This window comes from Penaeus chinensis, chromosome 38 (assembly GCF_019202785.1).
Source record: "Penaeus chinensis breed Huanghai No. 1 chromosome 38, ASM1920278v2, whole genome shotgun sequence".
Taxonomy (NCBI): domain Eukaryota; kingdom Metazoa; phylum Arthropoda; class Malacostraca; order Decapoda; family Penaeidae; genus Penaeus; species Penaeus chinensis.
Genome location: NC_061856.1, coordinates 17,223,464 through 17,237,787, shown reverse-complemented (window position 1 = coordinate 17,237,787; position 14,324 = coordinate 17,223,464). Strand labels below are relative to the sequence as shown.

Below are 14,324 nucleotides of genomic sequence, written 5' to 3'. Positions count from 1 at the left end.
GCGAGAGGGAGGAGAGGGGAAGGGGGGGGGGAGCCTGTGGGTAGGGCAAGTAGGGTAGGGGGTAGGAGGGTACAGGAAGTCGGATATGTATTGATTCTCACAGCGAGTCTATATCCCCGCTCATCTCCCCCCCCCAACCCCCCCTCCCTTTCTCTCTATCTATCTCTCTTCTCTTCCTTTCTTTCTTCCCTATATGTTATTTCCATTTTGCTTTTTTTTTTCAACTTCTTCTATACTCACCCTCTCACCTCTCTTTGTCTCCCAAACGTTTCTTTATCTCTATTCACCCATTCCTCAAACTCGGTGTTTACTCCCCCTCTCTCCTCTCCCTATTTTCTTTCCTCCCTCTCTCCAGCCCCCCCCTCCCCCCCCCATCGCGACCTCTTGAAAGAAGTTTGCGTCAGTTTAAAGACTCACACGAGACCACGGGCTTTTCCTCTCAAGAAAGGGGGGGAGGGGGGGATCTCACCTCACATATGTACAGACGTTCTCGTATATCATAAACATACACATACACATATATAAACATACAAATAACCACACATCGTTTTTTTTTTAAATCATAAACACACACACACACACACACACATACTCACACACACACACACACACACACACACACACACACACACACACACACACACACACACACACACACACACATATACATACATAAACACACAAACACGCACGCGCACGCACAAAGCGCACGTATATTTCGACACACTACTTTAATCACTTAACATTAATCACCCCCCCCCCCCCCCACGCTTGCATGCTTCCCACCATCTAACTCGACTACGAGTTGCCGAAGACGTGAGGATAATGCTACATACTCTACGGGCATTTCACATACACTTTCAACTACCGAGCTATGAACGAGATTTAACAGACATGCGTTTTGTCGTGAATGGTAATGATAATGATTCAGTGACGATGGAAATTATTATAGTGATGTTTATCATTCTATTCTCACGAATTTGATGGTAGTGATAACGCTGATGGTAAAGATAATGATGAATGAAGCGATGATAAAATATAATGTAATAGCATAAACATTTATCATAATAAGCATAATGATGGTGGAATAACCGCGATAACGGGAAACGGCAGCAATAACAACATCAATAATGGCAATAGCAATAATAATACCGATATCATGAATACAGTAACAATAAAAACATTGCATGGAGAGAAACATCACAAAAATAAAGAACGACAAACCGCAAAATTCCCTAATTAAGTAGAAATAAAAGGAAAAAAAAATAAATAAAAAAATAAAAAACACGAAAATAAACAAATAAACAAATAAATAAAAATTAATGAACATACACAAACGAAGAGCCGTGAAATCAACAACAACAAAAAAAAGATACTTCTAACAGGGAAATTGCCTGTACCCTTGACAACCTCTTTACAATGAACAGTTCTCCGGTAACCCGTTTCTCCCCGCATTCTCTGTCAAGGCAGAGGGGGGGGGGGGGGGAATAGAGAAGGAAGGTTGAAAAAAGGGGAAGAGAAAGAGAAAAAGGGAGAGGGAGATGAAGAGGTCCAAGAGGGGGAAAGGGAGATGGAAGTAGGGAGGGAGGGATTGGGAGAGGGAGAGGGAGAGGGAGAGGGAGAGGGAGAGGAGAGAAAGAAGAGGAGGAGAGAGAGAGAGAAATCAAAGAAGAAAAAAAAAAAACGTGGACAAGAGAAGTTCTAATGAGAGACGGGGACACGGGGAAAATGAAGTAAGGGTGCATTGGCTGAGTGAGGTTTCCTGGGCAATCAGCTAACTTTTTACCGGAATATGACGACGGAGAGAAGGGTGGGGGTTGGCAAAGGAGGGGGAAAAGGAAAGGGGAAAAAGAGAGGACAAGGAAGGAGAGGGAGAGAGTGAGGGAGAGAGTGAGGAAGAGAGTGAGAGTGAGAGTGAGAGAAAGAGAGAGAGAAAGAGAGAGAGAAAGAGAGAGAGAGAGAGAGAGAGAGAGAGAGAGAGAGAGAGAGAGAGAGAGAGAGAGAGAGAGAGAGAGAGAGAGAGAAAGAGAGAGAGAGAGAGAGAGAGAGAGAGAGAGAGAGAGAGAGAGAGAGAGAGAGAGAGAGAGAGAGAGAGAGAGAGAGAGAGAGAGAGAAAGAGAAAGAGAAAGAGAAAGAGAAAGAGAAAGAGAAAGAGAAAGAGAAAGAGAAAGAGAAAGAGAGAGAGAGAGAGAGAGAAAGAGAAAGAGAGAAGAAAAAAAATATATTTTCAATCAACACTGCCACATGAGCATCCGACCCTCTTGTTCTCCCTCTCTTTCTCTTTTATTGCTGTTCCTCATCATCCATTCTCTCTCTCTCCCTCCCTCCCTCTTTCAATCTTCCTATGTCTCTTTATATGTCTGTCTGTCTGTCTGTTCCCTTCCTATTTTTTTATTCCCTTTCTTACTTGCATCTTTTTCCACTCTCCCGATTACCTCCTATTTACATTGTTTTTTTACAGCCTTCAGGATAAGGAGAGAGGGGTGGAGGGGGAGGGGAGGGGAGGGGATCGGGAGGGGAGGGGGAGAGGGAGGGAGGAAGGGAGGGAGGGAGGGAGGGAGGGAGGGAGGAAGGAAGGGAGGGAGGGAGGGAGGGGGAGAGAGAGAGACAGAGAGAGAGAGAGAGAGAGAGAGAGAGAGAGAGAGAGAGAGAGAGAGAGAGGGAGAGGGAGAGGGAGGAAGGGGGGAAAGGGAGGGAGGAAGGGAGGGAGGGAGGGAGGGAGGGAGGGAGGAAGGGGGGAAAGGGAGGGAGGGAGGAAGGGAGGGAGGGAGGAAGGGAGGAAGGGGGGAAAGGGAGGGAGGGAGGGAGGGAGGAAGGGAGGAAGGGGGGAAAGGGAGGGAGGGAGGGAGGGAGGGAGGAAGGGGGGAAAGGGAGGGAGGGAGGGAGGGAGGGAGGGAGGGAGGGAAGGAGGGAGGTAGGAAGGGAGGGGGGAGGGAGGAAGGGAGGGAGAGAGAGAAAACAAAACAAAAAAAAATCTTTAAGAATAAAAAAAAAAAACTTTGTTCACTTCATCCGTCTTTCCTTCCTTTTTTTGCACCCTCCCCCTCCCCCTCTCCCGCTTGAGAACAAAAGACCCCTCCCTCCTCCCTCCCCCTCCCCTTCCCTTGTGTCAACATTGCTTTCAAGACACTGACGGGGAAGTAATATTTTGCATATATATTTTCGCGAGTCTTTGAAGTGTATTTTTGCTCTTTATTATTTTTTTTATCTTTTTTTTTTTTTTTGAGAGAGAGAGAGTGCAAGAGAGGTAAATGAAAGCTGGTGAATATGAAAGAAGGAAGGGGAAAGAGGGGAAAAGAGAGAGAGAAAGATTACGGAAGGCAAAGATAAACCAGAGGAAGAAAAGGATAGATGTTTCAGCTCTTAGTCGTAAACGATGTTTGGATATCAAGTCCGTAGAGGATACTTTCCATCTCGAAACATATGAAAGGAAATGAAAGGAAATTAAGAGTGGGAGAGAGAGGGAGAGGGAGAGGGAGAGAGAGGGAGAGGGAGAGGGAGAGAGAGAGAGAGAGAGAGAGAGAGAGAGAGAGAGAGAGAGAGAGAGAGAGAGAGAGAGAGAGAGAGAGAGAGAGAGAGAGAGAGAGAAAGCGAGAGAGAGAAAGAGAGAGAGAGAAAGAGAGAGAGAGAGAGAGAGAGAGAGAGAGAGAGAGAGAGAGAGAGAGAGAGAGAGAGAGAGAGAGAGAGAGAGAGAGAGAGAGCGAGAGAGAGCGAGAGAGAGCGAGAGAGAGCGAGAGAGAGCGAGAGAGAGCGAGAGAGAGCGAGAGAGAGCGAGAGAGAGCGAGAGAGAGCGAGAGAGCGATAGAGAGCGAGAGAGCGAGACCGGTCTGAGACATGCCAACACCCCCCGAAGGTCACGCCCTCCAACGGCCCACCATACCCCGAGTGACGTGCCCGTGAAATCGCCGCTGCTGCTCGGGCCAGGCGAAGCGCGCGGTCGTGCTCCTTAAACCTCGAGTCCCACACCCACTCGTCCGTGGGTCGCCACCTCTGCCTCCGGGGGGTCATCCTTCAGGCTTCCCCTTCGCGCCTGGCATCCTCCACGGGGTCCACTACCCTGCAACCCCCCTCGTAAAAAAGACGAACGTCTCCAGCCTCTATGCGACCACTCAATAAACCAAGGCCAGAGGAGGGACATTCCGCAACCTCCATCTATTTCGGGGTGCCTTTGATATTTAAACAGAGAGAGAAAGGGAGAAAGAGAAAGGGAAAAAGGGAGAGAAAGAGAAAGAGAGAAAGAGAAAGAGAAAAAGAGAGAGAGATAGAGAGAGATGGAGAGAGGGGGAGAGAGAGAGAGAGAGAGAGAGAGAGAGAGAGAGAGAGAGAGAGAGAGAGAGAGAGAGAGAGAGAGAGAGAGAGAGAGAGAGCGAGAGAGCGAGAGAGCGAGAGAGCGAGAGAGAGAGAGCGAGCGAGAGAGAGAGAGAGAGAGAGAGAGAGAGAGAGAGAGAGAGAGAGAGAGAGAGAGAGAGAGAGAGAGAGAGAGAGAGAGAGAGAGAGAGAGAGAGAGAGAGCGAGGAGGGGAGAGAAAGAGGGAGAGAGCATATAAAATCTTGACATACAGGCTGTTCATGAGAAAAACCTCATTCTCCACCGGCGGCCATGCACTTTCCACACTCTCTCATGGCCTCTTCATGACCTCTTAGCGTGAACATCTCACTTTACCCTTTATTATGCTCGTCTTCTTGCCATAGATTCGTGTGTGTGTGTGTGTGTGTGTGTGTATGTGTGTGTGTGTGTGTGTGTGTGTGTGTGTGTGTGTGTGTGTGTGTGTGTGTGTGTGTGTGTGTGTGTGTGTGTGTGTGTGTGTGTGTGTGTGTGTGTGTGTGTGTGTGTGTGAAAACCTTTTAATCAAATACGTGTGACTAGCACCTCCATTTCTCACAGCAGCTGGCAACCCCGCCGCGTCCGAATGCCTGAGAGAGCGCGGGAAACTCTTCAACTATCCGGCAGGAATGGTCGTTATTGGAAATGGGCGCGTCTTTCCTCCGCTGGCTTGAAATTGCTGCCTTTGACGCCATTAATGGATTTCCATGACCTAACCAGACCGGCGTTTTTTTCCCTCTCTCTTTCTCTCTTTTTCGTCTTCTTTTTCTTTAGTTTATTTTTAACCATGCGTCAGGTTCTTGATACCACTGCTGACCACTAATTTGTCAGGGGTTTGGTTGACTTAAACTCACGGTCTGCTTGCAGTGTTAATTGATGATGAATGCTGATGATAGCGTAGCGGGGACGAAGGTTAAAATGCAGAAGTAGTTGGCCCGGTAAGGTGGGGGGCCCTGGAGAGTGGCCCCCGGGAGGAGGCCACGTCCGAGCGAGACCGTGACTCGAAGTAGAGTGCTTGTACGGGTCGCGGTGACGGTTAGGGGTCATGAGTGATGTGGGTCAGTGATGACATGTGCACGCCGCCCCTATTGGTCGCCCCTGCTAATTGAAGGGCGTGACACATCGCCATTCTCAAATTTTAAGATTATATTCAATATATGTGAGAGGGAGGGAGAGGGAGGGAGAGGGAGGGAGGGAGGGAGGGAGGGAGGGAGGGAGGGAGGGAGGGAGGGAAAGAGGGAGGGAGGGAGGGAGGGAGGGAGGGAGGGAAAGAGGGAGGGAGAGAGGGAGGGAGGGAGAGAAAGAGAAAAGGGGAAAGAAAGAGAAAGAGAGGGAGTGAGAGAGAGAGAGAGAGAGAGAGAGAGAGAGAGAGAGAGAGAGAGAGAGAGAGAGAGAGAGAGAGAGAGAGAGAGAGAGAGAGAGAGAGAGAGAGAGAGAGAGAGGGGGGGGGGCAGAAAAAGAGAGAGTGAGAAACATAGAAAGAGAAAGTGAGAAACACAGAAAGAGAATGTGAGAAACACAGAAAGAGAGAGTGACAAACACAGAAAGAGACAGTGAGAAACACAGAATAAGGCAACGAAAAAAAAGAAAAGAAATAAAAAAAGAAAATCAAACCAAACACAACACACACTGCATTAACTCCCTCTCCCTTCTCTCCCTCTCCCTCTCCCTCCTCCTCCAGGCGAGATGGGCGACGCAGACAGCCTGGCGTTCGCGGACCTTCAGGAGGGCGACGTGGAGGAGGTCGTGTCCTTCATGGCGGACCACTTCTACCCGAGAGAACCGCTGGTGAGACGTTTCGGATTTGGGTTTGACTTTGAACGAAAAAAATGTGATAAATTGTTTTATAATGATTTTGCATGAAAAAAAAAATTGATTATACAATTTTAAAAAATACTTTGCAGGAAAAAAAATGTGATTAATGAGTCAAAAGATAAATTATGACCAAAAATCAGATGTTAAATTTCGATGGTCTTGTTACTCCCCCCCCCCCCCCCCATTTTTTTTTTTTTTTTTTTGCTCCATCTCTACATCCTATTCCTTCCCTATTTCTCTACTCCTTCGCTTCAACATCTATCCCTTTTCATGTTCTTAACCATCCTTTCGATATCCTTTCACCTACCCTATGCTCTATCCCCTATCAACCATCTCTCCCTCGTCCTACGCATTCCCATCCATCCTTAACCCTTTCCCCCACCACCCATCCACTCCTCACCCACCCACCCATATCCCCTCCCCTCCCCTCCCCTCCCCTGCCCTCTCATCCACCCTTCCACCCATCCGCCAGAGCACGGGCCTCCACATGACCTACGAGGACAACAAGGAGTGGATCCACGAGTCGGTGCGGGACTGGGTGCGGAGCGGAGCGTCGGTGGTGGCGCGCGACCCACACACGGGGAGGGTCGCCGGCACGATCCTGGCCACCGTGCTCACCAGGGACCAGTCCAACACCTTCGAGGAGGCGCTCAAGAGTCCCAAGACCAAGGTGAGGGGGGGGGGGGGGAGAGGGGAGAGTGGGAGGGGATGGGGATGAGGAGGGAGGGGGAAGGACGGGATGGGGAGAGGGGGAAGGAGGGGGAGGGGAGGAGAGAGGGAGGGGCAGGGAGGGAAAGACGGGGGAACACGGATGGGATGGGAGGGGATAGGAGGGAGGGAGATGGAGATGGGAAGCGGGAAGGGAATACGGAGAAGAGGAGGAGGAGGGAGAAGGTAGAGGATGAAGATGAAGAAGGAAGATGAGGTGAAAGCGTGAGAGGAAAGGGAAGAAAAAGAAAATACCTGAAGGAGGAGAGGGAACATGTAAATGAAGATCCTGATGCTAATCTATTTCCAGAGATTTCTCCGAAGAGGAAAAGGCAGTAAATCCTTCTTATAACTTTCTATCGGCAAGTTACGTCTCAGAACAGAAAACGAACTTGCAACGCTTATTCAGTTTTTGCACAAAATCGTCTTCCTAAAAAGTTAATCGACCAGCCAAGCCCATCATCCAAAGTATGATATCCGGATCGGAATACGACGGCGGTGTAGTTTAAACCTCCAGATCCCATTATCTCGTATGGTAACGAGATTAGATGATTAGATGAAACGAGCTCTGAAGTTTGGTTTCAAAAATTCGCTTTTTGTGCAGCCAACTGGTGTGGTTCCAAGCAATCATAAATGTGGGAAAATCAGAAAACCCTAACCGGCAACTGTCCACGGGACAAAAGATAAACTGAAAAATGATTTTGTTATTTATTTCCTAGCTGTACATTTGTCAATTATTTTCTTACATATGATTTTTTGAACGGCCTTTTTTCTCTGTCCTGTAACAGTACCTGGTACTGGAATACATACGGAAACTGCCGACTGCAGTTGGACTTTTTTACTATTCTTTATATATAATGGTAATTTGTTCTGTGTATCTTACATCTCACAGAAAAATAAAAGTGAAAGTTCTACACCGCAATCAAAGTCAACAAAATAAAACATTTCTCTCAACTCATGGATCAATATTTATCTGCGAAGTTAGGAACCAACTTCGATGCGAGGAATCAAAATGCTTTTACCACGCAGAATCTGCCACGAAACAAAGCCCGTTTATTCCGCATCCACGGTTCCTACCACACTCCCAATTCTCCATTAATTCGGTTGTGATATCCTCTGTGATAAACTTCTTCAGCGAGACATAGGCATAGCATAATACCAGTCATTTAAAGTGTTCAGAGATTTTTTGGGAGTCACTGAAGTATCCATGGGTATCTCTTTTTAAACAGACGACGGTAGTTCATTACAGATGTTCACATAAAGGAAGATTAAGTCAAGTTTAGAATTATTTGGACTGCGAAGTACGGGTCTGTTTGTCGGTGGCGATGCTGTTTCTTATTGTTCGCCAAAATTCTTCTGCTATACAAAATTGTAAGTGTTTTTTTGTTTTTTTTTCCTTCTTTTCTAAAGATGGTGGACTGGGGACCTTCCTCCTAATGTATCACATTGGGTGATTCCTTGAATGGTGAATGGGACCTGTATTTAAAATATCCCTCTATCCTGCCCAGTTTACATCCAACTTCCTTCCCTGCCTTGGTCTCCAGAGATTTGCCAATTCAAAAGATAATCATCGACTATGCTCACGAAGGGAACTAAAATGAGCGTTGTACTCATGTCGTTGCCCTGGACCGAGCGTGATGAGTGGCACCACTGCTAGGAGGACAGCAGAGCACAAACCTGGATTCCCTGCTTTAGTTATCTTTTCTATTTCTTTCCCTTACACTACATCACAGACAGCTAAGTTTCGTTCCTTGTGCCCATGCGCGTTCGGAACATTATCTTCACGAGAAAATGTGAGTTGCGTTTGTTATCAAAAGATCAGTGTAGAAATCTTCCAGCAATATTATAGATATGTTATGCGGACATTTGTTCGTTTAATGCCTTGGAATATCAATACGCTGACAAAATAATTCGCTGTCTAAAGGACGAGAAGCAGAATAATTTCTTGTAATAGAGGAAAAACACGGAGCAAGGTCAAACAGTTGTGATCTGTGGTTTGCAACCGTTTGAAAATCTCCCTTGCGCCCGCATAAATCTTTTATTTATATAAATAGGATCAATAAAAAAAAAAAAAAAAAAAAAATAAAAAAAATCGGAACTGACGCGTTTGGTAATATGTAGCAGACAAGATTTTTACACATTTTTACACTGACACGAAAGCGGAGGCAGTCCATAGATACTGGCGTCGACTGTGCGTTGTCTTTCTTCTCTCTTCCCTCGACTTTTTGAAGGGCAGTTCGTATAAGAAGGGTGCGATATTAAGCGGGGCAAAAGTTTTAGAGGATAAAGGGCAAACCAGAAGCACAAATGCGAGAGAGGCGACGAAAAATGAAAGGGTAAAGGGGGAAGGAGAGGAGGAAGAGAGAGACTGACACAGAAGGGAAAAGAGAAAGGCCGCGGTGAGAAGGCACGGAGAACAGATGAAATGGGGGTATGCGTGCCTAAAGGTATTCTCTGACCACTTACCCGAAAATGCCTTAATTAAATGTCTTGTTAATTAAGACTTTCATCTACAACGTAAGCATCGATATGTTTGCCTTAATTCACTCTTATCTCATTAGCATATTAACGTGAACATATCGATGATTGCGTCAAAGATGAAAATTTAAATCAACAAAACATTTAATATACGCATTTTCGGGCAGTTAGGTCTGAGAAAACCTTTGGATAAAAACCCTCAAATAATGTGGCACATAACCCAACATTAAAATCTTATAAAAAATAAATAAAAATTAAAAAAAAACAATAACGCAATCACATTTTTTCCTCTTCAGGTGAGGACACTGCACACTGTCCTATCCGTCTTGGAAGCTGCTGTCGACTTCTTTTCTCGCTACGAAAATGTGGACAGGATCTTGGAGCTGGCCATGATCACTGTGTCTGAAGAGTTCAGTGGCCGAGGTGTGGGCAGGAGGCTTGTGCAGGTAAAATACCGATACTATTTCCCTATGAATATGATCCACTGTGGATTTCTGGTTCACGTTCGCCTATTCAAAACTGGTTCGCTTTGCTGGTGGTTAGTGGTTTCTCAAATCTCAAAAACAAATCTGAAGTTATACATCAACGGCTGCTTATATCTATTTCTCCATCTTCAGAAAAAAAATCAGTCTCCTCTCCTCTCACACACAACCGTTTCCCAAAATCCCCCCCAAACAGGAGAGCGAGACGCGCGGCAAGAAACTCGGATGCCAGCTGGCCACGGCGCAGGCCACGGCAGTACCTTCACAACGACTACTCTACCGCCTTGGCTACGAAGACCTCTATACCATGGATTACGGCACCTTCGAGATCGCAGGCGACCGTGTCTTTGACATGGACCGTATGCTGGGCACTCCCTCCGCCAAGGTGATGGCCCGTCTCCTCGATGAAGAGAACCAAGAGCAGTAGAGTTCCTGCTCCGATGTCTTCCATGCCGGGGGAGAGTCGAGTCCCTTCCGGTGTAGGTGTTGCCTCCGGGACAACATTTAACGTAAGCTGAAGTTATGGTTTATAACCTGGCAGATATATATATATATATATATATATATATATATATATATATATATATATATATATATATTCATCAGCTATTGCATTAAGAGTATCGATCTAAAAAATCGAAAGGTTTGATTGTGCTCACTTAAATGCTGACGGAGATCTTGAATTTTTTTATTTTTTTATAAGATGTAGATGACGTAGAGCGTATCAGAGGAATATTTCTCTCTATATATTAATAAAACATATCAAAATCAGTGAGAAAGTCTATCTATACTAGAATAAACTTTTGAAACTGCTCCAGATACAATTCCTGATCTATTCCAGCGTCAGATATGATAAAATAAATGCAACTGCTTCAGGCTAGAAAATATTTAATACATCCTGGGCTGTGGCCATTCTGAATGGATCATCACACCTTACTAATGTACTGCCAACATACTGGGGATAAGGATAGGGTTGAGTTGAAATTTTTTTTTTTTCTGGAAATTGCCACAAAATATAAAAATAATAACTCTTCTTTGCCAAATGAGTCCCTCTGCATGATGAATTATGCAATTAAAACGTTTGCACAAACCTCTCAGAACATGACGTTTCAGATTTTGAAAATATTTTAGTCCCTCCCCCAAAAAATGTTTTTCATCTGATTTTGTAATACTTGGCATATATATATACATATATACATATATACATATATACATATATACATATATACATATATACATATATACATATATACATATATACATATATACATACATACATACATACATACATACATACATACATACATACACACACACACACACACACACACACACACACACACACACACACACACACACACACACACACACACACACACACACACACACACACACAGTGTGTGTGGATATGTATATGTATATCTATATCTATATCTATATCTATATCTATATCTATATCTATATCTATATATATATGTATATGTGTGTGTGTGTGTGAGCCTATATATATATATGTGTGTGTGTGTGTGTGTGTGTGTGTGTGTGTGTGTGTGTGTGTGTGTGTGTGTGTGTGTGTGTGTGTGTGTGTGTGTGTGTGTGTGTGTGTGTGTGTGTGTGTTTGTGTGTCTATATATATGTATGTATATGTGTGTGTGTGTGTGTCTACATATATATATATATATATATATATATATATATATATATATATATATATATATATATTTATATATATTTATATATATATATTTATATATATATATATTTATATATATATATATATATATATATATATATATATATATATATATCCCATTTTCAAACCTTAGGACCTCAATCTCCACCAAAAGCCCAGTATCAATACCTTGTTTCTTAACTCTTAAATTTCCTTTTTACATAGTTATATTTCACAGAACATTCATAACAATGTCCTTTGTAGTTTTCCTGTGTGCACGTGTGTAGTTTTCTATTATCATTTTCATTTAGATGTGTTTGTAATCCTCCTTCAGGAGATGAGCACCATCTTTCATCATTAAAAATTTGTGTTCCATGTTGTCAGCCTTTCAAGATGAGATACAAAGAGGTACAACACAATATGAGAAAATACAAATAGAGAACAAGAGAACATGAATGAAAGAGAGATGTTAAAAACATCTTTAGGAAGACCACAACTGAACGAGGTGATGCAGTGACCTCGTGAATAGAAATAATTCAAGGGTAGCTGATATTAAGAGGAGCTCTAAACAGTATATTATTATATCTTAATATGCATCATCATGGCTTTATATTTTACAATTGGTATTTAGTTTTAATCAACAAGTTCAAGTTAACAGCAACTGTGAATATAAAGGAAAAGTGCCAAAATTATTAGTAAGATTGGTCTAACCCTTAGACAAATCATATTTATTTGATTCTGTACGTGGTCAACAGAAAAAAAAAAAAATGGGAATGAAAAATTCATAGGGTATAGTATCTGCTTGGTTCTTTTTCTGTGCTATGTATTACCAAAAGAATGTGTGCTGCATTATTTGCATATAAATTAATAAATATACACATATACAGGTCTAAATACATGTTGTGTGAGTAAAAGTGCAATCATACTAAAGTAGCTACCAGAAATAAATCAATGGAAGTATTTCATTTCCCCAGTATAACTGGAGATACAATTGTTATTATGGATTTATCACTGGTAGACCTTCTAGGGCAACTTCACCTTAAATTATAAGTTTGTTTTGATGTGATATTACGGATAAATCTATGTGAGTATTCTGAATGCTTACTCTATAAACTGCCACAGTAAATAATTCAAAATCAATGTAGCATTGCATTGTAAAATTATCAATTGGTGGAAATATGTTTTTTAATGTACATTAAGCTATGTTGTAGCAAAAATAAATATAGTCTTCTGATGTGTACCAGTCTTTACAACCTATTATTATCCACAGAACATCACTGTTCTTAATAATCCTGCACAGAACTACTTCAAAGGTGATCTCATTCCCTTTCCACTGCATCAGTAGTTGATTTATTTGTGCTTACTTTAATAAATATGACAACTTGTCTGCATCTCTTTGAAATGCATGTAATAATGAAAATCAGTAATATACATATGAAACCTATCTGTATGCATAAGAATGCTAGATAGAGCAGAAAACTTTAGTTGGGATCCTCCATACCCATACACTAATCCACAAGCAATAATAAGAATGCAAGAAGAACCAATGGCCTTACCTTGGGCATTAAGATGAGCAGTTTCCAAAGCCCCCATCCATGCATAGCGGTATCCAAGTCCATCTTTTATGATGATATCCACATCTTCTGCACTCAACACACCACTTTGTACAAGGTTGTTACATTCATTCAAGATGGCATATCTAGGATGAGAAAGGGAGGCGGATAAGTCTGGTACTATATTCATATATGTTAAGGAAATAAATAGAATAAAACTGAAATACAGACATTAATATGTAAGGTTTAAAGATTTAGCAAGTGAAAAAGTAAATAATAAATGTCAAAAATTGAGCTGACAACACAAAAAATGAAGCCTAGATAATTCACATACGAAAACTTCTCAACATCTTTTTAAAGGAAGAAAATTACAAAAATGACAATTGAGCAAACCTCATCCAGAATGAATCTTAATGCATCTTTTCAATAAAAAAGTTAATTGTAAGGAAGAAGAGAAAGAAAAAAGATTTTAATAAATAATAGATTCAGGCACTAAATCCAAAGGCAAGAAAAAGGGGGGAAGAAAAAAAAAAACTTACTGGATTCGATTGAGTCCAAATCCTGGCAGCTCCCTGGTAAAAGTGACGGGTGACTGTCCAATCTCTTTCATTAAGGCAGTCGTTCGAGTAACCACCTCCTTTGATGTCCAGGGAGCAGGAACAACTTCAACCATGGGCACATAGTAAGGGGGATTCACCTGAAAAATGCATCATGCCACAGGAGAAATATTTGAACAATTAACCTGCCTCTGTTATTAGATTTTTCTTTCTCCCCTCTGCTATTTCTATGTTTTCTTTATTTCATATCTTTCTATTCTACCTAAAGAGAGCATCACAAGCACCACAAACTCACTCCAACAAGGCTTCTAAAATAGGAAACTTTTTTCATTTCATATTACTATGTCAATAGGGGGAACAAAAAGCACTTGTTGTAACCTGAGGCAACAGCTATACAGTGCTTGGTGTAGTTTGGGGCAACGGCTATAACTCGCTTGTTGTAGTCTAGGGCAACGGATACACAGCACTTGTTGTAGTCTAGGGCAATGGATATACAGTGCTTATTGTGGTCTGGGGCAATGGCTATACAAAATCTTCGGTAGATGCTAGTTGTCACATAATGAACTTTTGCATAAATATCTTGTTGTAAATAGCACAAAAAATTTATATTTTAGCTCAGGGAGAGGAAGGCCTCCAAGGGGAGTGGGGGTAAAGTGGTGATATTATAGGTAAAGGAAATTTGCCAGACAATTCCAGAAATATTAGCAGACATTACATTATGTGTTACTTGTAACCA

At 42.7% G+C, this 14,324-nt stretch overlaps 2 protein-coding genes across 2 annotated transcripts in view; one reads left to right on the top strand and one right to left on the bottom strand.

Annotated features, from left to right (window-relative positions):
- LOC125046015 (lambda-crystallin-like) overlaps window positions 1–14,324 on the bottom strand; it is a 23,050-nt gene that overhangs the window by 4,670 nt on the left and 4,056 nt on the right. Inside the window, exons 6-7 of the mRNA XM_047643605.1 lie at window positions 13,571–13,728; window positions 13,035–13,177 (exon numbers count right to left, since the gene is read on the bottom strand). Coding sequence (XP_047499561.1) covers window positions 13,035–13,177; window positions 13,571–13,728 — 301 coding nt within the window. The remainder of the gene's footprint in view (window positions 1–13,034; window positions 13,178–13,570; window positions 13,729–14,324) is intronic.
- LOC125046016 (arylalkylamine N-acetyltransferase-like 2) lies at window positions 5,970–10,309 on the top strand. Its single transcript, XM_047643606.1, has 4 exons — window positions 5,970–6,111; window positions 6,611–6,808; window positions 9,621–9,770; window positions 10,003–10,309. The coding sequence occupies exons 1-4, from the start codon at window positions 6,010–6,012 to the stop codon at window positions 10,231–10,233; spliced, it is 681 nt and encodes a 226-aa protein (XP_047499562.1). The 5' UTR covers window positions 5,970–6,009; the 3' UTR covers window positions 10,234–10,309.

What these genes read in the sequence shown, in the direction of transcription:
- LOC125046016 (XM_047643606.1), top strand. Translation starts at nt 6,010, where the DNA reads ATGGGCGACGCAGACAGCCTGGCGTTCGCGGACCTTCAGGAGGGCGAC. An exon ending in TCTACCCGAGAGAACCGCTG is followed by an intron (nt 6,112 to 6,610) that starts GTGAGACGTTTC and finishes CCCATCCGCCAG; the next exon opens with AGCACGGGCCTCCACATGAC. An exon ending in TGGGCAGGAGGCTTGTGCAG is followed by an intron (nt 9,771 to 10,002) that starts GTAAAATACCGA and finishes CCCCCCAAACAG; the next exon opens with GAGAGCGAGACGCGCGGCAA.